Here is a 21,843-nt window from a genome sequence, read left to right as displayed (position 1 = left end):
GTACTGTAGGTGGGCTGTACTTTGAAACAGCCTGGCAGGATATCGCGAACGGGTCATTTCTCGGAACTGCCTACCCCGAAGTAGCTCCTATGCGAGCTTGGATGCGATTGCGGGCAGCTTCGGCGATTCGAGTTGATTGCTGTGAAACCTGATTGGCTGGCAATACCGAGGCCAGCTTATCGCCTCCTCAGTTTGACCCCGTTTGTATGTTTGTATGGGGGGCGATAGAAAGGCGGTAGGGCGACCGGGCGGTTGACCTCGGGCCTGAGGTAACCTGCATTCCCTTTGGGTCACTGGCCGGCCTTCTTATACTTCATTCTCGCCACGTAACACAGCGTCCTTGACCTGCGTCTTCTTTCACCTCCTGTTGTCTCCCAAATACCCTCTTCAGCTTTCCTTTCATCTCGTCAATCTATCATGGCCGCCCGCCGGTCTTTGGCCCGTACCATCCCCGCTCTCCGCTCTTCTCCCCGCACGCCCCTCGTCGCCAGGGCTGCCTCCAGTGCCCGGTCCCTGACCACTACTACGACGCGAATTGCCCACCTGTCTTCTCAGCAATCAGTGTCGACTCCCGGAGCCATGTCTGCCGCTCGGCGCTTGCATGCCACTGCTAAGCAGCTCACGCCGGCAACCACCTCTGCTGCCACCACCGCTACCGAGTATCCGACGGACCACCAGCCGATTGTGAACCCGATCGATACGACCAACTTCATTGACAACGAATTTGTCACTTCTAAGGCCACCACCTGGATTGATCTCCATGACCCTGCCACAAACAACTTGGTGACCCGGGTGCCTCAAAGCACCGATGAGGAGCTCCAGGCCGCCGTCAAGTCTGCCGAGAAGGCATTCCCCGCCTGGCGAGCAACCAGTATCATGGCGAAGCAGCAGATTCTGTTCAAGTTCACCAACCTGATCCGTGACAACTGGGACCGGCTAGCCGCATCCATCACTCTCGAGCAGGGCAAGACCTTCGCTGACGCCAAGGGTGATGTTCTCCGTGGTCTGCAGGTCGCTGAGACTGCCTGTGGTATCACCACCCAGATGCCCGGTGAGGTTCTGGAGGTGGCCAAGGATATGGAGACCCGCAGCTACCGTGAGCCTTTGGGTGTTGTCGCTGCCATTTGCCCCTTTAGTAAGTTCTGGGACAACTGTTATCATACTTCCCTATCCGCCGCTGACTGACGATAAGACTTCCCCGCTATGATTCCCCTCTGGTGTATCCCTATCGCCACCGTTACTGGTAACTGTTTGGTCATGAAGCCCTCTGAGCGTGACCCCGGGGCTGCTATGATCCTAGCCGAGCTGGCTAAGGAGGCTGGCTTCCCTCCTGGTGTGATCAACATCGTTCACGGTTCCGCCCGTACCGTCGACTTCATCCTCGACGAGCCCGCTATTAAAGCTATCAGCTTCGTCGGCAGCAACCGTGCTGGCGAGTATATATATACCCGCGGCTCTGCCAATGGCAAGCGTGTCCAGGCCAACCTAGGTGCCAAGAACCACGCCGCCGTCCTGCCCGACTGCAACAAAAATCACACCCTGAACGCCATCGTGGGTGCCGCCTTTGGTGCTGCTGGACAGCGCTGCATGGCTCTCAGCACCACTGTTATGGTCGGTGAGACCAAGGACTGGCTGCCTGAGATTGCCGAGCGTGCGAAGGCTCTCAAAGTGAACGGCGGCTTCGAGGAGGGTGCTGATCTCGGCCCTGTCATCAGTCCCGAGAGCAAGAAGCGCATTGAGGACCTCATCGCTAGCGCTGAGGAGGAGGGTGCTACCATTCTCCTTGATGGCCGAGGCTGCAAGCCCGAGAAGTACCCCAACGGCAACTTTGTAAGAAGAGCAATCTCCATGTTGACGATAACCCTCATACTGATGTTAAGTTCATCCAGATCGGCCCCACCATCATCACCAATGTCACTCCTGACATGAAGTGCTACAAGGAGGAGATCTTCGGGCCCGTCCTCGTCTGCCTGAATGTCGAGACCCTAGATGACGCCATCAACCTCATCAATGCCAACGAGTACGGCAACGGCGCCGCCATTTTCACCCGCTCCGGCTCGACCGCCTCGCGTTTCCAGAAGGACATCGAGGCCGGCCAGCTGGGTATCAACGTGCCCATCCCCGTACCCCTGCCCATGTTCTCCTTCACCGGTAACAAAAAGAGTATCGCCGGTGGTGGTGCGAACACCTTCTACGGCAAGCCCGGCTTGCAATTCTATACCCAGCAGAAGACCGTGACCAGCTTGTGGAAGGCTGAGGACGCGGTCAGCACCAAGGCGAGTGTCGTGATGCCCACTCACTCGTAAACGCTGGCCATAATGCTTTTTTTCATTCATTTACTCCTTTGTCTCGTCATGATCATGTACTCTTTATGCATATTTTGTTCCTCAAAAAATTGGCCTACGAGCGGCTTCCGGCCCTGCAATGCAAATACCCCAACCGTCCTTGGGGCAATTACCTCTCAGGAACCTCCGTTTTCCCTCTAATTTTAATAGAAATAGCTCAAAACTACCCGGGCTTACATTTGCAAGAATGTTTTTAAAATGACCCCCAAGGGGTTGAACCCCGGTCATCTAACCTCGTCGGCTCCCACGATTCTTCGAATAGCCTCAACTGCGCCCGAGGCTTGGCACTCGTCACACGACACTCAACATCGAATAACACAGTCAAATGATAAGAACAATTTAAAAACCAGATCCCCCACATTGAGGAATGGTGCACCTCAATGTATGTCAAGCAGGCTCCTCAGTGGATCGGCCCCAAGACACCAGGGATGCAGTCACGCGATCGCCTCGGCCCAGCAATTTCTGCACATGACGGAAAATGGATGTACGCGTTACCCACTGCACCACAGGGGGAATCTGGTTAGAAAGAATACCCATTCGGGGGTCATAAGGGGTGATTTTGGCGGTGTTAGGAAGGTACGCTACTCGGTGGATGGATGGGACATACCTGCCGTCCGAGGAGACTGGGTGGATGCTAAGAGAAGACGGGATTGAGTGGCAGGGCTGGTTGGTGTGTAATCATGAACTAAATGTGGGCAAGCGCTCACCTTTTTCTAGCGGTTATTATTGGTGTCGGTAGCCAGTCACTATGGGAGGAAACGAGCAGTTAGGGCTGGTATGGGCAGCACCTACTGTAAACACAAGTTTACATCCACAGAATACACAATGGCCCTACCAACAGACCTTGCTCGGTCAAACGATTGATCAATCGACACCATTGAAGCAAGCTACGACAGTCAACAATACTTCTTTACGTCCACGCAGGTACATCAGGGTAGCAAATTAGCCAGCAATTGAGTTGGTCTACTTTCTATCGAGTTGGTGGAGCAACATTTGGGTCTCACGAAGCCCATCCAAGTTTTAATCCATCTCTTCTCATACCAAGCTTTTACTCGCCCCGTCGTGCCTCGAACTTGTACACCAGACGAGCCAGTTCGACCTGACCCTCCTTGGTCACGGCAACACGGCGGGTGTGGCGGCGCTGGCCATCAACAAGCTCGAAGCCCCAGATCTAAAAGAGTGGAGATTAGCACCCGCAAATCACATGCAAGCATCACGTATATTGAAATGCCAGAAAAAAGGCTAACATACCTGCTCAGCAGTCCAGCCTTTCTCATCATTCACGACAAAGCTCTGCATCCAGAGACCCTCACCCTCGCCAAACTCTGCACCCTCATCGTCAACAAGGAAGCCCTCCGCAGCAGATCCGTCGAGGAGGACCTCGCCGCGCAGGAAACGCTGAACCCTAGCATCCTTTTCACCCTCACCGACCTTGGTCTGGAAATCAACGGCCGGGCGGACCTTGCCGTCGTCTCCCTTGGAGCCACGGAGAAACCGCGACTTGCCGTGCACGGTGCCGAAGATCTTGTCGACATGGTCGCGCCCCTGCCAGTCGAGCGTGCGTGCCTCCTTGCTTCCAGTAATACCGCCGGTAATGACCTGTTCAACATCGATGTGATACACCTGCGGGTTCTCGGAGTCCGCATACTCATGCACATGCAGGGTAACGGTGGCGTAGGGGAGGGCCTTTCGGAGTACCCAGCTCATGCCTTGCTGCGTCAGGGTTAGCGGGTTTCCTTTTTCTGTGTGCCCTTGGCATGGATACCCATGTACGAGCTTGTGGAGCCCTGAGTGCACGCCCATTGGGTTCATACCAAAGACAGGATGGGATCAGCGGGGTCGGACAGGGTTGCGTCCTGTTGCACAAAGTCGTAAATCGTCAGTTTCAATTTCACCGGTGAGTAATATTCTCCTTCGCTTGGGAACATACCATCACCCACTGCCCACTGAGGTTCTTGACTGTGATATCGGCGGGAGCAGCCATTTCGATCTTGTAGAGATAGCAATGCGGGGTGATGGGGTAAACGGCGAACAACTTAGTGGTCGTAACAAGTGAGATTGTGCGAATTGAGAGTGGAATTGAAAGACACAATAAGTTCTGGAGAGATTAAAGGAGAGAGCAACAGAAACTACGTAGGTACTGGTCGCTCGGCCTCCCTATTATATACCTTTGCCTGTTGCTCTTGCGCATGTGGTTCTCCCGAGGCTGACACGTGCATGCTGAATCAGCGAACCTATGATGTCGGCGGGTCCGTCGGTTTCCCGTGCCTGTATGCCTTACTGCCTGAGGCTGTCAATCATCCGCGACTCGGGATATAGTTCCTCAATAGTGCTTCCATTGTTTTGAGTCTCCTCCCCCCACCTCCACCGCCATGGCATTCAGCAAGAAATACGCCGGTTTACCCGATCTGGTGAGTCCTCAATATGATGTATCTATTTTAACCACTAACAGAATCCTAGGACCCGGCGCCGGATATCTATGAAACCCCTGATTTGACCGACGAGGCATCCACCGTCCCCGTGAGTCTAGCATAACCTGCAGCAAGCGGCATAGGTCAAAGCTAACAATCGCACTCGAACCCAGACCACCACTGTTCGCACCGATTCCGATCATGATGACACCGGTTTCAGCTCCGACATCGACCGCGAGGGTGTGGACGCGGACCAGGCGCGTTTGCACTTCATGGGCGCGGCGGTCGACGCTCGCGACGCCAATTTTTCCGACAGCATTTCCATGAAGCGCCAAGCGTATCGCAGTAAAGACAAAAATCATCGCCGACGACGGAGACGTGAGGACGGCACCGAGGAAGTCGGTGACTTGAGTGATAGCGAGGACGAGTCGCTCGAGCGGCGGCTGGCACGCCTGCGACGAGAGGTGGAAGATCTCAAGGTGCAAATGGCAAATCAGTCTCGTTCGGGACAAAATGAGGCCGAGAAGGCCCAGGCTACATCTGCAGCTGATAAGCCCGGAGAGAAGGCGCTGGGCGACGGCGTTGCGGAGTTGAGCCGCGCGCTGGACAATTTGCATGCCTCCTCGCGAGGTGGCCAGTCTTCATCGTACTCGGCGGCAGCAGTGCTCACCCGGAAGCTTGAGACCGGGCCTCAGAGTTCTTCGGGGCCTGGCGCAGATACATTAAAGGCACAGTCCCCGGAAAAGGGCTCCGCAACAACCGCTGTTACACCCGTACCGTCTACCGCACCAGCTGCGGGCCTTCTTTCTCATGCGGCTGCGTTTGAAGGCCGGCTGGCACTTCTTGAAGCATCAATGGGCATCTCGAGCTCTTCGAACCCATTCATCGGCGACGGCATCAGCGAGCCCGCCCTACAGCCGGTGCTCCCTGCGCTGGACCAAATGACCTCCCGCCTCTCAACCCTCACCGGTCTTCTCGTCGGCGCAAACCCTGCCTCTGGCGGTCCCAGTACCGTTCCAAGCCTAACAACTCCGCACCTAGAAGCTCTCTCCACGCGAGTCCGCAAGTTGACCACTGACGCCGAAGCCCTCGCCTCTGCTCGCAGGCGTGCAGCCGACGCCGCAAAGGCTGCCCAGGCCGCTCGCATTGCTTCAGGCTCCGATGCGGACGCTGCGCCTACGGCGGACGGTCTCGGCACCGCTGATGACGAGCAGACCGCCAAGATCCAGGCCCTCTACGCTACCCTCCCAACCATCCAGTCCCTGCACCCCTTATTACCAAGCGTGCTGGAGCGTCTCCGCTCTCTACGTGCCTGCCACGCCGGCGCCGCCCACGCGGCTGACCTTCTCAACGAGCTTGAGAAACGGCACGCGGAGATGGCCTCGGAGATCGAGCAGTGGCGTGAAGGCCTTACGGCCGTGGAGACGAAGATGAAGCAGGGCGAGGCCGCCCTGCGCTCGAATGTCGAGACCGTTGAGCCCTGGGTGCGGGATCTAGAGTCTCGCATCGCCCGATTAGACGGCCCTCCGGGCGGCCTGTGAGATGCGCCGAAGTTCCATTTTGTTTATTGGTCTGCTCCTGGTGAGGGTGGAGATCTTTCATGATACATAATACCCTGCTGCATGTACTTCCTTTGATCTAAGTGCCTGGTGCGTTACGTAGAGTCGAGATGGGCTCAACTGTGGATATTTTTGTCAATTCTACGGGATAAATACATAACCTGTTGGTCGATGGAATAAGTTTACTCTCAAATCTTGGTATATAACCTAAGCGAGTACATATTTGGGACCACATAGCTTTCTTTCCCCATTTCATATGCTCGAATCCCCTTGAACCCGTTTGAGAACCTTGACCCTCGGTCTCATCTTCAACTCGACCCACCAGCCGCGCAATACAAGCTTCCTCACAAAATCTCGCACTTTTTCGTAGACACGTACTAAAGACTCCCCGGTCAACTTGGCCAGAATCCGTTGCTCCGCAACCCTAGCGGCAGGAGCTCCTGGTCTCAGGATAGAAATGCCAACAAAGCCGTCGACAACCTCGGCTGTCTCCCATTGCGAAGAGGGGAGTGCACTGTGCAGACGAGTCTCATCAGCATCCCTGAACTCAGGGTCCGCAGAAGCCTCGACAAGAACGTAGTCGAACTGGTCCCAGAATTTCCCGGTGGACTTGGTGTTTTCGTCCTCGGTCTTGTCATAGCTCCAGCCCTGTTCGGGAGATCGTTGCAAGAACCGCGTGACGCCAGTTTGGCAGGCCAGGTTCCCAAGGTAGACTGAAGCACCGCTGGACAAGGACTGCTGCTCATGGTAGCGGTGGAGTGCATTCAAAGCATGAGCACCAGGGTAGTTCGCTGCTGAGGCAGGCAGAAGCGCCAGATTGGACAGCAGGAAAGCCGCCACGGTCGAGAGAACCAGGAGGTGAGACGCGATATAAGCAAATGCAGATCGGCTACGCCGAGTCCAGAGATAACCAGCCCCGAGAGCAGCTGTAGCAGTGAGAACCGGAACGACATAGATAATAAAGCGCCACTCCTTGTGCGGTTGGGCACTATACAGCGTCACGAAGGCCATGCATGGCGCAAGGAGCGGGAGAATGGGCCGCCGCAGAGCGGGATTGCGCAGCGTAATCGGGATGGCGAGGAGGTAGATCAGCGGGTTAAGCAGAAGTCGAGGGAGCGCGTTCACGAAGTAAAAGTAGAAAGGCTCCGTGCCCCAGGCTGAGGACTGACCTTCGACAACGTTGAATAGGAACGCGTTTAGTTCGGGCCAGACGAGCTGGTTCCAGAACATACTGTCGATGCAAACAGTAAGAATGAGCCCACTCGTAAGACCCGCGAGGCCGGCAACAGCAACATCTGAGAAAAGCCGTGCGCGATGCGTGGCAAGCAAGAACAGAGCCGTAAATGCGACCAGAATAGCTAGTTCGGCGCGGAAGATCACGCCCGCCATAGTGAGCAGACACAGGCTCAATCTACCACCGCGCGCGCCGGCACGACCCCCCCATTGGGAGATTGAGTCGGGCAAGAGACACCGCATCGCTACGGTTGTCAGCCCAAAGGCGAATATGTTTGATAGCGGCCGCGAGGCGTAGTAGATGAGGTGGAACTGGCTGCTCTGAAACAGAAGGTACCACACAGCTACAGTCTGGCCGAAACTTTTCCGTAAGCCATGGGCGAAGACGCCTAGAGCAACGGCATTGTACAAGCCTAGAACAGCTCGGGCTACAGACAGCAATTAGCTTGAATCATCAACAGTGGGATGCAAGTATAGCAAGCTCCTACCCCAGATCTGCCGATTTACTCCCGTCCAAGCTGCCGTCAGCTGAGGCGATAACCCAGAGAGGATCGTCGCACCAACCGCAGTCCTAGGCACAGCGCCTGGAAACTCGAAGTGGTCATATTTACTGCGATTGGCGGTGGCGTTGAAAGGAAACCCGTGCGCGAGGATGTCATGGGTAGCCTGGACATGGAACGACTCTTCGACCTTGGTGTACGGCGCGACAAAAAGGTGCAGCAGAATCAAACCCGCCAGCAAGAACACGAGTCCAACCCATGCTGCATAGATATTAGCTATTGGCTTCTATATGTGGACGTTCGGTTGGGCCGGACTGACCCTGTCTCATGGTGGCTGCATCGGCAAGGACGAGTGGTTGATCCGGAGATCTGGCGCTTCCGCCGCACCTCAACTCGTCTTATCAACTCCGACCTTCAATCAATTCGACTCCGCCCATAGCACCCTTTCCCCCCAACGAGCAACCATGCTGCTCTTCGGTCTTGGGAAGCTTGTTTACGGTGAGTCAATTTCTGCTTTCGAATCTGGCTCATGCTGATCGCCCTCCTAGTCGTCGTCCTCATCATCAACTCCATCGCCATCCTCTCCGAGGACCGCTTCCTCGCTCGCAGTTCGTGGCCCCCTGTCCCGCGCTTGTGCTATGCAATCGCACAACTCTTGTGAATGGTATCTGTGCTCAGGTGAAGCTAATATATATGGAATCCAACAGTTGGCTGGGGCCGCACGCAAGCTGAGCCAGGCTTCGGCGCGACCTACGATAGCACCAGCGTGAAGGCGAAGTCGGTCAATTTGATTGCTAGTGTGCGGACAGTGATGCGGAGTAGGTGGCCTCCCTTTAAAATAGCCCCCTTGTGCTACGCTTAGCCTTGACATCTATTTCCGATGCGAGAGAGCAGGCATGCAATGCCATTTTCTCGACGGTAGTGCAGGCAGGCAGCAAGGCTTTCAAGTTCCCAGCTAATGCGCAAATGTGACCATAGTACCGCTCATCATCATCAACGCAATCATCATCGTCTACGAGCTCATCCTCGGTTGATTCCACTTCCCGCCCGACTTCTTTTGCCGAGCTGCTATACAGGCAGAGCAGGTGACAACCTCGCGACAGCTACCTCTCGTTTCCTTTGCGACGCCCCTGTATTGCGGCACCTTTTCCGTTATTTGAGCGAATCTAGGCTTTGCAGCCTAGGTTTTTTTTCAGCCACAAAATCAATGCGGCACGACGTACACGAGCAGACAACATACTAGAGCCGGTGGGTGGAGGAGAGTATTGATCTAGGTGTTTCCGGGAGAATGGACAGGATGGTTTCCTGGGCATGGCTCTTGTTTCCTGGGCATGGCTCTTCTGATTGTGTATTTCTGCATGGATAGGAACGCCGAGGTCCAGTCCATGTGTTGTTCTCTAGTCCTCCTCAAATTCCCAACCGACTTGTATATACCCACAATCCAATCAACTCAAAAGAGAATGTTCAGATAAGACAGAATAGCACTTGCAATTCAGTTGAATGATTACACAGTCCTGGTAAATATAGCAAGTTCGGGAATATCATAAGCTACTTGGCCACATTTGCAAGGTAATGGGGTGTGAAAACGGCATAAAAACCGGCATGCAATTAAGACCAAGGGAGAATTCGCTCACGGCTCGGCAGAAGGGACAAGAGAAGAAAAGGGAAATTGAACGCCATTCGATATAGCCAGATCCAATGCTTGCCTGCATTTGCAATCCCAAGATCATGACAAAATTAGAAAGATTGAAAAGTTTGAATAACGCCTCCTTTCAGGCCAGATAGAGGACAGACAAACCTCGCCGGCGAAGGTATCATGCCACCGTACATGTTACAGAAATCAGCAAAGCAGCAGGAGAAAATGAAGAAGAAACAGCCATGGTGGAAAATCCAAGAGAGTCTAGAAAGACATAGCTGGTGGAAGACCAGAGTCCACTGGGACCTCAAGGCCCTGCGGGTGCTCGACCGTCCAACAGGAGAATGGGGCGGACGGACGAAGCATGGCGCATATGGTGAAAATAGTGATGTTACATCCACGCAAAGCTATGTGCAAGAAGCAAATTGCGTTTATATGTGCATGATGATGGTGCTGGTGTTTGGGGGTGGGGGGTATCTCCGTGAAACGCGACTCAAAGCTGGCAGATGCAAGAAAAAGAAAAGGTCCTTGGAATACATAATGGTCTGCCGTTCATGATGATGCCTTTTTGAAGCTGAGCGACCTCCATCGGTGGGTTTGGCCAGTCTTTTCGTTCTTGGTGTCCTTGGTGTCCTTGGGGATCGGTGGCGGTGGGGGTACCAGGACTCGCGAGGGCATCTTTGGGTTAGAGAGACCCGGGGTATCCGTTAGGGGCACTGGTGGCTGTTCAGGCTCTGCCTCTTTGGCCGGGGCTTCGGGAACTGGTGTGGGCACCAGATCCGAAGTCGACATACGAGGTTCTTTGTCCTTGCTGAGGCGGTGGCTCAGGCTGCGGCTGCTGCGCCGAAGGAAGCTCAAGCTGGAGGACTTTCTGGGGGACCCATTCTCGGGACCAAGGTCAGCGGCGTCGGCCTTGCTGGCCTCAATAGCCCTTCGAAGTTCGTCAGCTTCCCGCCTGGCGTCCATTTGTTGATGTAGCCCGAGCTCTTTGCGGCGAGCCTTTTCGTTCCGTTCCCGCTCCTTTTCCGCTGCTCGGCGCTCCTTTTCCTCTCGAGCCTTCTCCTTCTTTGACTGCACATCGCTCTTTTTCGGACTCAGGCGAGGCGGTGGGTCGTCAGGGATTGCTGGCAGCGGTGGTTGAGGTTGAGCGGGCTGAACGGGTTGTTGGGAGGACGAATCGGACTCTGGGTGTTCGTGGTGAGGTTCCAGTTGAGGGGCGGTCGTCATTTTGCTGATGGGAGTAAACCGATTCGGGTCTTCGGAAGGGACGTAACTGGCGCTATGCACTTGAACCAGGTTATTCGGGGACGCCGGGTGTCCGTTAGATCTCCCGATATCGCCAGCTTCAGCAGCGGCCGCGGTGGACGCCTGGTCCTCCTGAGCTTGCTCCCGCATGACAGCCTCAAGCGTGGTCTCCTGGTAGAATAGAACGTATGCACAGGCCAGCCCGGGGCGATCACCGAAGAAATTCCGAACGTAGTTCTTATCGACCGGTTCCACAAGCTCATCGTCGAACAGTAACCAGCCGCGATCTTCGGTCTTGATGATGGCCACGTAATGACCATGATACGGTCCGCCGCCGATGTGGACGACAACCGCATACAACTCGTAAAGCCGATCCGGATCCTCGGCATCGTCGGACGTGTTGAAAAGCCGGAGATGATAAGGGTAGACGACCCGATGGAAGAGCTTTTGCAGTCGCTGCAGGTCTTCCGTATACTTAAAGCGTTTGAGGTGCAAGGCCAGCACACGGGGCAGGCGCTTGATCTTCATGCGCTTTTCGGCCTCCTGGAGGCCACCGCAGTTGTCACAGTGGAACTTGTTCCGCTCGCACAGCATCTCCTCCGCAGAGAATTTTCGAAGACAAGAGGTTACGGATGAATGCTGCTCCAGATCGACCGAAAGATCCAAGAACACCTCATCGCGTTGTGAGACCTTCTCGCAAGTCAAGCACTTGGTTTCCGAGGTCAATGTGCCTTCGAATAGCTCATGGACCCACCTCGTCGTGTTTGGAGACTTGGAGCCTGTGCTGGCGGTCAACAGTCCCAAAGAGTCTGCGCTATCGGAGGGCGGCGGCGGGAGCGCCTTCTCCGAGAATGCTTGCTTCGTCGCTTCCGCCTCCACGTTCGACACCACCTCATTCAGCAGTAGATTCAAGAACTCATGAGCATCCTGGTGCATGGCTGTCCGGAACATTTCATGCTCCCGCCGCAGCACGTCCAAGAACTGCTGGGGCCGAATCACTCCAATCCGAGACTGGCTGCCCACCAGCGACTCGAATATATCCTTCAGTGATGTAAAAGGGATTCCGACATGCCATAACTCGCAGCATTGTTCTTGGTCTCCATCAAGGGAAGGGTCTGGAGCGCGACCTTCTTCTTGTATTCAGGCGAATCCTTGTCTTCCGGCTTCTGGGGTTGGTTGGGAGGTACGCCCGCTTGGCGCGCTGAGGACGCCGGAGCCGCCGCCTTCTGCTTGGCTGCTTGTGCCTCAGCCTCCAAGTGCGCATTGGGGTTTTGGTACCGAAGGTTCTTGGCCAGCGCCGCCTCGAGGCTCTCCACGGGGGTACGCTGCGGGTAATTGATCACCGCCTCGCGAAAGGGAACGGAGTAATAGAGACATTGGAGGATTGAATTGCAATAGCAGGTGTTTCCGTACTGAAGGCGCATTGTCAGGTCAGCATCACGCCCTCATCCCATCGGCCTAGTGAAATGACTGAGCGGGAGTCTCACGTTTTCCATGCCATAAAACTTGTCACTGCCATCGCCTCGAAGCGGCCCCATGTCCTGTAACCTCTTCTCGAGCGGGGAGATCTGCGGCATCTGGGGGTCTTTCTTGGGTGGCGTCGCGGGGGAAGGGTTGGTCGGAGTCTGTGCGAGGAACCGTCAGTGGCGGTTCTCAACCAAATGGTCCCGCGAGCAGCAACGAGGGGCTTGGGGACCCTGGGAGGGCCTGGGGGGCACGTCTTGGCTGCGGTGCTACCGGCGGGGAGAGTTGATGTCGGGATCGAGTCGCTTACCCCATTGCTCCGGCGAGGGAGGAAGAGCCCCTTCATGATCGATGTGTGTCCTCGTCGGTCGCGCGCGGCGGCATGGAGAGGCGAGAACGATTTACCGGTCGCAACCAAGGAGGGACATGAGCGAAGGGTCGGGTCGCCGAGGGGGGAGGAGAGGGAGAGGGAGAGGGAGAGGAGAAGCACAGGGTGGACGAGAGGTAGGTTGGGGTAAATCGGGGAGGAAATTCAGGAACGTTGAGTCGCGGAGAGGGCGGTCCGGGGAAAGCCACGCCGGAAGTGTCTAGAACCCGGAACAGGAACGCAGGAACCGCCAGCCGGAGGAGAATGGGGGTTGAAGGGAACGGGAGAAGGAATCAGGGTTGGTGGCGCGCTGCCACGAAGGCTGGAGGATTAGAAAAGCCGGAGAGAGCAGAGCAGAGCCAGGACGATGACGGAGCGGAGCAAGTTAGTGAGCACTTCTCGGACGGGCTAAGTACTACAACAGTTTATATGAGGAGCGATGGAATTCACCGTACCAGCCCCTTGGGAAGTGAGGGACCGATTGGAACCTCTGGGCTTCTCTACTTGGTACAGCAGCGCAAATCGATGGCTGTGGATGACTGACGGCTGTTGGATTTCGCGCAGCCTGCAGCGGAAGCGTCCAGAAAAGCCTCCGGCATGGCTTTGGCCGACTGACTTGACCTGTAAAGCGACTGCGGAGTACAAAGTAGACGCTTAGCGAACGGTCCTGGACTAACTACATTGTCACTAGTCCCGTCTGGAGCGGACAAAGTGGCCCGTCAGTGCCGCGACATGCTCGAGCCACGTGGAGTTCTCGGCAGGTACTGGGCCAATCGCCGATTTGTGCGGTGCTGCACGACTCGAACATGACCCTCCACGATAGCACAACGTGTGCCAGATCTATCGGGCGGGTCCTGTAGAGGGGAAGGGGAACGGAGTCCGAAGTGGCCGGCCACCGCCATGAGGCTCGCTCGTGTTCTTTTCCCACCTTCCTTCCCCAGCGGAGCCCCCACAGCCATGGAACGTCCTTCCCCCATTTCGCTGCCTGGCCGATGAACTCTGGAACTCCCCCTCAACTTGTCCACACTGATTGGCTCGTGCCCGCTGCTGCTCACGGGCCATGTATCCGCCCCTCGCATGGCGTGCCACAACGGCCAATGATCGTCGCTGTCGTGGAGAGGGTGGCGGTGGAGTCCTTCGAATCCGGGCGCCTTCCTACGGTCCACGGCGCCCGACTGGTCACGGTAACCGCTCCAGTACCTCCACCGTCAGTCTGACCCTCCATCATTCCAGCGGGGGCCAAACACCTCCAAATCATCAAATCGTGCTGCAAGGAGCATACAGAACCCTTCCATCAAGAATCAAGATCACCCCGAATCCCTGCGGCCGCGCGGCCCACGCACTCCCATACAACTCAGATGGGCGGCGACTTTCCGAGCTGGCAGCGCCAGCGCCCCCAGAAATGATACAGTAGTGTGCGCCCACCTGTGTTGTCAATGATAGTGGCCCCTTGCGGAGCCCAGCGCGCGTGCTAAACCTCCAAAGGACTGACTGTGCCCCCGGACCGCGACCTGGTGTACGCCATCGGTCTCGAGACGTGTACGGAGACACCGCACTGGTCGAGGGAGGGGCCTCTCTTCCATTCTCACAGTAGGGGTCTGAACACGCCTCCCCCGCCTGGGCGCATTCGGCCGGCCATCAATCGCGTATTGGAAGAGGGGCGCAGAGGTTGCAGGGTGACCAAGGCGGCGGGCCAAGGTTGGAGGCTGGCTGATGCAGATTGCCCTACCGCACAGCTGAATCAAACATCTCTGTTGCCCGGGATGCATGTACATCATAGTGGGGGTGGCCCTCCGCAGGCTGATTCAATCGCCGTCGGCCCTGTGGCGCGAGGGAGATAGTCCCCGTTGCATTGGCATTGGGTACGCGAGGCTAGACCTGCGCAAGGACAACACCGCAGCCTCCGCGGTGCTGGTCTGCTTGGCAGACCCGAAGGAGTTACCCGAGGACGGGCGAAAGGTTGAAGGCTGACAGGAGTCAGTCTAGTCTGTCGGCCCTCGATGGGCTACACGAGGCGTGTTTCTTTCGCCCTTTCTATGAGATCAATTTGTGTCCAGGTCTAATTAACCCCAAGTCCGAGGCTTTTTGATTGGCGGCGATCGTCTTTTTTGTCGTAGGGTCTCATCCTTATCCACGCCCATTTGGCGACTCGACAATCTGATTCGCGGATTGGGCAACCATTAATTTATTTCGCTCTCACGATTAATCAATATCGGTCTGTCTTGGTAGTTATTACCCAGAGTTGTCGCTCACCCCGTATACAGGCTTTACTGAGTTAGAAAGGTATCAGATCCTTGAATCAATCGCCGTTGCTTGGTGCCTGGGTATATCGATCGAGCCAATTGCCTTGTTGCTATGTTAAACCTGCCCCTATTCTCGTAGGTACCTATACACTTGATAACCTCAATAACTTATGGCGTAAGCCTGCCATTTCTAGGTAAGCTAGCATCCTCACCTATGAAGCTTATGGGTTATCAAATGAAAAATGCCGGTACTTATGGGACACGATCAACTCCTGCAGGAGTTGGGCCCAACCTTAGTATTGACTATGACATCATTAGCCACACTAATCGAAACTATCTAGGTGCATGCTCTAAGCATCGGAAGAAAGCTGAGTTAAACACAGGGAAAGTGCCTGGTGGAATATATTACATACCTAGTAGTCCAGGGTTCTTCTTGTAGTACTCCCCTGGATTTCTTTCTGGCGATATAGCTCGATGAACAACACCGCCACCCTTTCCCGAATATGGGAGTCTTCAGATAGCAAGAACTCGAATAAATCTAGGTTCTTTCTTTTGAAGCTATGTTCCACTTTCCTTAGCTTTTATGGTCCCAGATTATCTCTCTGCAGGTGTATATGGAATACTTAGCAGGCCCGGATAAACCTCCGGAAAAACCTCCCCGAAGCAGGAAAAAGGCCCGACCAACCAATTCTGGCAACAACTTTTATCGCGAAAGCTCGCGACGCTCTTATGACGGGCCTTCCTGCTTCTCTACGCTCAGCACGACGAGCAATTGTCGACTCCTCCGGCGCGGTCTCTCTCGTTCGCGTGACTCATCTGCCAGCACAACGCCAGCGCGCCGCCGCCTCGAATCAAATTTGTCTCCGTGTCCCCACCATCCCCCACCATCCAAATCTTCCCCGCCGCACTCGTTTCTTTTCCTCAATCCCTCATTTCGCCGCGGAGATCAACACAATGGGCAAAGATAAGGGTCCCTCGTTCAACCTCAAGACCCCTAAGGGCACCAAGGACTGGTGCGGTTCCGACGCCATCCTCCGGGACCGCATCTTCACCACCATCGCCGACGTTTTCAAGCGCCACGGTGGCACCGCCCTCGATACCCCTGTCTTTGAGCTGCGTGAGATCCTGGCCGGCAAGTATGGTGAGGACTCCAAGCTCATTTACGACCTCCAGGACCAGGGCGGCGAGATCTGCTCGCTGCGCTACGACCTGACGGTTCCTTTTGCGCGGTGGCTCGCCATGAACCCTGATATCCGCAGCATCAAGCGCTACCACATTGCGAAGGTGTACCGCCGAGACCAGCCGGCCGTCAGCAAGGGCCGTATGCGTGAGTTCTACCAGTGCGACTTCGACATCGCTGGTACCTTCGACGCTATGGTGCCCGACGCCGAGGTTATGCGCATTGTCAGCGAAGTATTTGAGGAGCTGGGCTGGAACGGCCAATATACCATCAAGATCAACCACCGCAAGATTCTGGACGGCGTGTTCCAGGTCTGCGGCGTGCCCGAGGACAAGATTCGGCCTATCTCGAGTGCCGTCGACAAGCTGGATAAGATGCCGTGGGCGGACGTGCGTAAGGAAATGGTTGAGCAGAAGGGCCTGGATGGTGCTGTGGCGGATCTCATCGAGACCTACGTCATGAACAAGGGCGGGCGTGAACTGCTGAACAAGCTGCTCCAGGATGAGAGGCTTACTGCCAACGCCTCTGCCAAGGCCGGCCTGGATGACATGGCCCTGATGATGGACTACTTGGAGGCATTCAATGTGCTGGATAAGATCTCGTTCGATATGTCTTTGGCCCGTGGATTGGATTACTATACTGGCGTGATCTACGAGGTTGTCACCGAGGGCTCCGCCCCCGCTGTGCAGTCTGATGCCCCGGAGGCCCAGAAGCTGCAGAAGTCCGGCAAGAAGGACAAGTCGAAGAACTCCGAGGATGATGACCGGTCCAATGACCCTACTCTTGGCGTTGGCAGTGTTGCTGCGGGTGGACGCTACGATAATCTGGTGGGTATGTTCCTGCCCAAGGCGCAAATTCCCTGCGTTGGCGTTTCATTCGGTGTCGACCGCATCTTCTCTATCACCAAGGCACGCCTCGAGCGTGAACAGAGTGCCAAGACTCTCCGAAATAGCGAGGTGGATGTTCTTGTCATGGCTTTCGGCGGCAAGGGCTTTACCGGTATGCTCAAGGAGCGTATGGAGATCTGCCAGAAGCTGTGGAGCGCCGGTATCAAGGTAAATAACTTAGCACTCCTCTTTTCGCTCTGAGCATGCAGACTAATCCGTCTCAGGCCGAGTTCTCGTACAAGCTCAAGCCCAAGCCAATGCAGCAATTCAAGGCTGCCGAAGACGGCGGCATTCCCTTCGGCGTCATCATCGGCGAAGACGAGCTGGCCGCCGGCAAGGTCAAGATCAAGGAGATGGGTCTGGACAAGGACCACCCCGAGAAGGAGGGTGTGGAGGTTGATCTGGCTTCGCTCATCTCCGAGGTGCAGTCCCGCCTTGTCCGGAAACAGGGCGGCTCTGTTGTCAGCTTGGCGCAGCAGCTGCAGGGCGTGCAGGTTTGACCCCCTTCTGCATTGCAAAAAGTAAAGGATCGGGCGTTTGTTTTTTCTTTTCTTTTTGTTCCCCTTCATCGTCTCTTTGTTACCCACTTCGGCCATGGTTCGACCGCTTAGCATTACCCTTTTCTCTCTAAAATATAGACACCGTCTCCCTTTCTCTTTTGCAAGTGCCCAAGTCACTGGGAACCCTGCTGATCACGCACCTGGAAAAGTCGGGGGGTTCCATCGCCCAAGCCACATATAGCGGAGTTGCCTATACCCAATACATTATACACCGGCTTCTTAGAAAGATATAGTCTTTTATAAACTGAATAAATCGCAAAGATGGGTTTTACATTACTGTACTTTACGATTCGAGAGATGGTGATCGAGAGATGCTTGGGCTAGAGGGTCAACATGTGAGGAAGGCACAGAGGGCATCAATCTAAAGGAGATACGTAAAATATACAGCTACCTATCCTACGTCAGCAATCTTCTGGGGGGAAAATGCTCTACTTTTCCGGAACGGCTTAGCTAAATATGGATTATGGCTTGTGGTGATACGGTTATGGAAAGAAGTGGTTAATTGTTCAACCTAAGGGATATCTGTTTTCAACTCCGATTGTAAAAAGAACCGGAAGCGCCACCACTTTCGGCCACACCTAATAGCCCTCGGCATTCTTCATCAAGAATGACTTGACAAACGGCAGCTTATCAATGACGTCCAGACCCAAGCTGCGCGCCCAGGTAACAGGACCATGACCGGGGATATTATACATCTTATGCAGCAGATCGCACGCTCCCCCAATCTTGGCATTGGTCAAATACCGCTCGGAGGAGTACCGCTCAAGAGTGAGGAGATCGCCAATATCCATGCCGTGAGACACGGCATACTCGATCGTCTGCGAGAGCGCAGCAACATCCGCAAGGCCCAAGTTCAAGCCCTGGCCAGCTAGCGGGTGGATCACGTGCGCTGCGTCGCCAACGAGGGCGACCCGCGGGGAGATGTATTGCGCTGCGTGGCGGAAGCGCAGCGGGAAGGATGCGACTGTGCCTGCTTGCACGCCTGTTGCGACGGGGGGATGTGTGCAGGGAGGGGGTGTGCTGGAGGCGCCAGGACAGCTCGTCCTCGTGGGGCGAGGGATCTGAGGATGGCGGTGCCATACCCATCATGTACTTGAGGTCAGTTCCGGACAGCCGGAAGGCAGCGTTGACCATAGCCAGGAAGGCAGGTGTGGGGAGGGACTTGAGGTATGCAGCATGCTCGGGGGTTGTGGACCAGACGAGCGTGGCGTGATTGTTTGGCAGGGGGAGCAGAGCAATTGGGCCACCAAGGGCGGGGAGGAAGCGCTGGTAAGCTGTGCGCATGTTGGCGGGGAATGGAGGAGTCTCGGGGTCTGCGAGGGCGAGAGTAGCGACAATGCCGTGCCGGTTATAGTCCCAGCCCTGGGTGGTGATATCGGCGAACGAGCGCACAGGACTGTTGATCCCATCGGCGCCAACTAGAAGCCTGGCTGCAATACGGGACGATGATTGTGCCTCTGCACCAGCTCCTGTTGGTTTAATGGAGAGAACAGGCCACGCCGACAGGTCAGGTCCGTTGGTTGGGGAATCCGACCCATTCTCAATCCCAGCAACAGTAGTATTCGAGAAAAGGGTCAGATTTTCCTCTCCCGATGCCGTAATTCGCCCCAGCAAGCCGCGCACCAGGTTCGAATTTTCCGTCATCGTCGCCACAGTGCGCATAGCTTCAAACGCGGGAGTCTCCATCGACCAGTCAAACGATATTCGGGACCCGGTCTCGCCATCCCACACCTGCATCTCTTGATAGTCCTGCACACGCTGGATATCCAGGTGCTCCCAAGCACCGATTTTCTGCAAGAAAGCCTTGGAGGAGGGTGTCAGGCTGCTGACTCGGTTGGAGAACTGGGCCGAGTCCATTTTCCAGGACCGCGCCTTGTTGAGGTCTTGGCTTTCGATGAGAGCAACTTTAAGCTTTGAGGTGATAGGAGAAGCTCCTACAATTGAAAGCAATCAGAACCCCGTTCAACAAGCTTGTATTCGGTGGCAGTATCACTTACGCAGCGCCGCCAAAAGCCCTAGGCCCGCCGGGCCACCCCCGACGCAGACAACATCGTAGATGTCCGGGGCTTGGTTGGTCTGGGTACCGAACCGTCGTCGACCAGCGCCAACGCCATGCCGGCAAGACGGACAGACATATGGCCGTAGGGCGGCTCGCGGGATTGGACGCATGGTGTTTGAGGAATTGGATTTGCGCTGAAAGTCGAATGAATGATCACGAAACGCTCCGTCCCGATAGGTCCGGTGCAAACAGATCAAACATCACTCCTCACGCACGGTAGGACCTAACTACGCAATGAAGACCATACGATGAGTGCGTGTGCCTGGATGCTGTACCATAGAGAAAAGTAATGATATTGCGGGTATGAAAATGGTAGAAACAAGCTAGCTAAGGAGATCGGTTCGTGGACAGCTATACCAAACGCATCCGAAGTCATGGACAAAACCCCCACCCAATGTGCATGCACGTCCTCTCTCCTGTCTACCGCGGCCCAGCAGTGTGGGGGTCAGACTCGAGGCCCATATCAGAGTCGCCCTCCAGTTCTGCAATGAATCGCTCCCAGGTAGACAGGACACCTTGGTAAAAGTCAATGTGGGACTCGGCAAAGGCACCGAGAGAATCGCGGAACTCAACCGCCTTGATGCGCTCAAAGTCTGCTACTTCGCGGACGACTTCTTCGTCGAACATCTCGGACGTGGTTTTGGCTGAGTCGACTTCGCGGGTAAGCTCGTCGATGCGTAACTCAAGCTTTCGGACACGCTCGCGGCGAGATTGCTCATGGTCAACGCCGCGCATGTCCTCCATCTTGGAACGGATGAAGGAGGCAGGAGATGAAGTAAGTGGGTTAGATGCATAGTAAGCGGCCGGATTGGCAGCGAGCGAGTCGCGCTCAGCGACAGCCTTGTTGCGGTAATCGACCAGAGCTTCGAAATCGAGTTGCTTCTGTTCCCGGGTTCTTAACAGCGCTTTAACTGAGAGAATGTACGCTTCCATGTCGCGCAACGAGCCTAGGTAGTTCTGGTCTGTATGATCCCTCAACTCATGTACCCCACGCGCAGTCTCCTCTACCGAAGCGGCAAACACCTGCAAAGGCATTTCGACAGCCGGCTCGAGAGGGACAAGCTTGCGGAACTGCGTCGCCAGCTCCGTGTAATCCGTCTCTAGATCAGACTCGCGCCGCGCAACCCTTGCGACGGTTTTTTCCACGTGCGAGAGATCTTCGTCCAACTTATCCGCCTTCTCCTTCACCTCAATAAACCGCCGATCCGGCTTGTGCACCTTAGTAAAAGCGTTGACGAATGTATCTGTGAAATTATCGAAGATCCCAGTCCCTGAATTTTCCGACGAGGCAGTTGTCGACCCGCGTGTCGAGTGCAACCGCACATGTGCATTCCAGTCCGGTGACTCGAGGAAAATGATAAGCAGCGGGGCGCGGCGAAGCACCGGATGCAGCGTAAGGCGCTTCAGAAAGCGATGCAGTGACCATGATCGCCGTGTTGTGAACTCCGGTCCGAATCGGTCTCCTCGCACGTACTCCATCTTGTGCTTGTCGGGAAGAGGGGGCACAGCGCAGGCTGGATATTCGCGGTAGAGCGTCTTGTACAGAAAATAGAAATCGGTAAACCGTCGCCGCACACTAAATTCGGGTTTCTGGAATGACTTGAAATCGGTCTAGAGAGCAGATGCGTCAGTGATATGTTCTTGGAGTTAGACGTTGGGGATCCCAACGCAGCGCAGGCAGCAATAGCAACACAGCTTCGCCTGGGGAAGGGCCCCAGGGAGTCGGTAGCACTCACATGAGTTGTAACAAGGTAGGAGATATATGCATCTTTTGTACCGTCGCCCTCCTTTAGCGGCGAGTCGACGCGGCATTCCAACACGCCGTCGCCGATACCAGCGAGATCGACAGCATCGGCTAGCGGGCCAGCCTGGGGTTCTTCGTGTGCGGAGCTCATCCTCCGCTTGCCATTGGTGTTTTGATCATATCTTTGCGCCTCGTCGGCGTCTGTGCCCGAGGTGGTAGGTCGAGAGACATCGCTCTCTGCGTCATTCCTCCAGGAGACGCTGTCGAAGTCGTCGTGTTCATCCATGACGGGAAGGGAAGGGGCGTCGGTTAGCCGTGGTCACCCGGCGAAACGTACGTCGTTGCTGAAGCTCAGTAGTGGGGTCAAGAAATGCTAGAAGGCCAGAGAATCCAGGTGCTCAAGGATGGGA

General features: G+C 55.5%; 9 protein-coding genes across 9 annotated transcripts; 4 read left to right on the top strand and 5 right to left on the bottom strand.

Moving 5' to 3' along the window:
- Positions 1 to 417: 417 nt before the first annotated feature.
- Positions 418 to 2,306, top strand: N7482_003753 (CoA-acylating methylmalonate-semialdehyde dehydrogenase; the record flags this gene model as incomplete). Its single annotated transcript, XM_056685878.1, has 3 exons — positions 418 to 1,135; positions 1,193 to 1,830; positions 1,890 to 2,306. The coding sequence occupies 3 exons, from the start codon at positions 418 to 420 to the stop codon at positions 2,304 to 2,306; spliced, it is 1,773 nt and encodes a 590-aa protein (XP_056544620.1).
- A 1,087-nt stretch (positions 2,307 to 3,393) lies between these two features.
- On the bottom strand, positions 3,394 to 4,329 carry N7482_003752 (uncharacterized protein; the record flags this gene model as incomplete). Its single annotated transcript, XM_056685877.1, has 4 exons — positions 3,394 to 3,516; positions 3,597 to 4,058; positions 4,160 to 4,201; positions 4,276 to 4,329. 4 exons carry the CDS (start codon positions 4,327 to 4,329, stop codon positions 3,394 to 3,396), a joined length of 681 nt encoding a protein of 226 aa, XP_056544619.1.
- Positions 4,330 to 4,717: 388 nt separating this feature from the next.
- On the top strand, positions 4,718 to 6,297 carry N7482_003751 (uncharacterized protein; the record flags this gene model as incomplete). The annotated part of the gene is made up of 3 exons (XM_056685876.1): positions 4,718 to 4,756; positions 4,806 to 4,865; positions 4,930 to 6,297. The coding sequence occupies 3 exons, from the start codon at positions 4,718 to 4,720 to the stop codon at positions 6,295 to 6,297; spliced, it is 1,467 nt and encodes a 488-aa protein (XP_056544618.1).
- Positions 6,298 to 6,567: 270 nt separating this feature from the next.
- On the bottom strand, positions 6,568 to 8,377 carry N7482_003750 (dolichyl-P-Man:Man(7)GlcNAc(2)-PP-dolichol alpha-1,6-mannosyltransferase; the record flags this gene model as incomplete). The annotated part of the gene is made up of 3 exons (XM_056685875.1): positions 6,568 to 7,976; positions 8,037 to 8,309; positions 8,368 to 8,377. The coding sequence occupies 3 exons, from the start codon at positions 8,375 to 8,377 to the stop codon at positions 6,568 to 6,570; spliced, it is 1,692 nt and encodes a 563-aa protein (XP_056544617.1).
- Positions 8,378 to 8,512: 135 nt separating this feature from the next.
- Positions 8,513 to 9,082, top strand: N7482_003749 (YOS1 family protein; the record flags this gene model as incomplete). The annotated part of the gene is made up of 4 exons (XM_056685874.1): positions 8,513 to 8,546; positions 8,597 to 8,656; positions 8,756 to 8,866; positions 9,027 to 9,082. 4 exons carry the CDS (start codon positions 8,513 to 8,515, stop codon positions 9,080 to 9,082), a joined length of 261 nt encoding a protein of 86 aa, XP_056544616.1.
- A 1,154-nt stretch (positions 9,083 to 10,236) lies between these two features.
- Positions 10,237 to 12,739, bottom strand: creB (uncharacterized protein; the record flags this gene model as incomplete). The annotated part of the gene is made up of 4 exons (XM_056685873.1): positions 10,237 to 11,944; positions 11,998 to 12,341; positions 12,417 to 12,554; positions 12,704 to 12,739. 4 exons carry the CDS (start codon positions 12,737 to 12,739, stop codon positions 10,237 to 10,239), a joined length of 2,226 nt encoding a protein of 741 aa, XP_056544615.1.
- Positions 12,740 to 15,732: 2,993 nt separating this feature from the next.
- N7482_003747 (histidine--tRNA ligase) lies at positions 15,733 to 17,570 on the top strand (the record flags this gene model as incomplete). The annotated part of the gene is made up of 2 exons (XM_056685872.1): positions 15,733 to 17,238; positions 17,295 to 17,570. 2 exons carry the CDS (start codon positions 15,733 to 15,735, stop codon positions 17,568 to 17,570), a joined length of 1,782 nt encoding a protein of 593 aa, XP_056544614.1.
- Positions 17,571 to 18,208: 638 nt separating this feature from the next.
- Positions 18,209 to 19,799, bottom strand: N7482_003746 (putative ubiquinone biosynthesis monooxgenase (Coq6); the record flags this gene model as incomplete). The annotated part of the gene is given in 3 exon segments (XM_056685871.1): positions 18,209 to 18,612; positions 18,623 to 19,564; positions 19,628 to 19,799. The coding sequence occupies 3 exon segments, from the start codon at positions 19,797 to 19,799 to the stop codon at positions 18,209 to 18,211; spliced, it is 1,518 nt and encodes a 505-aa protein (XP_056544613.1).
- Positions 19,800 to 20,109: 310 nt separating this feature from the next.
- Positions 20,110 to 21,719, bottom strand: N7482_003745 (sorting nexin-4; the record flags this gene model as incomplete). Its single annotated transcript, XM_056685870.1, has 2 exons — positions 20,110 to 21,300; positions 21,426 to 21,719. The coding sequence occupies 2 exons, from the start codon at positions 21,717 to 21,719 to the stop codon at positions 20,110 to 20,112; spliced, it is 1,485 nt and encodes a 494-aa protein (XP_056544612.1).
- Positions 21,720 to 21,843: the final 124 nt, after the last annotated feature.

This window comes from Penicillium canariense (assembly GCF_028826845.1).
Source record: "Penicillium canariense strain IBT 26290 chromosome Unknown utg000002l_segment0_segment0, whole genome shotgun sequence".
Taxonomy (NCBI): domain Eukaryota; kingdom Fungi; phylum Ascomycota; class Eurotiomycetes; order Eurotiales; family Aspergillaceae; genus Penicillium; species Penicillium canariense.
This window is presented reverse-complemented; position numbering and strand designations above follow the sequence as displayed.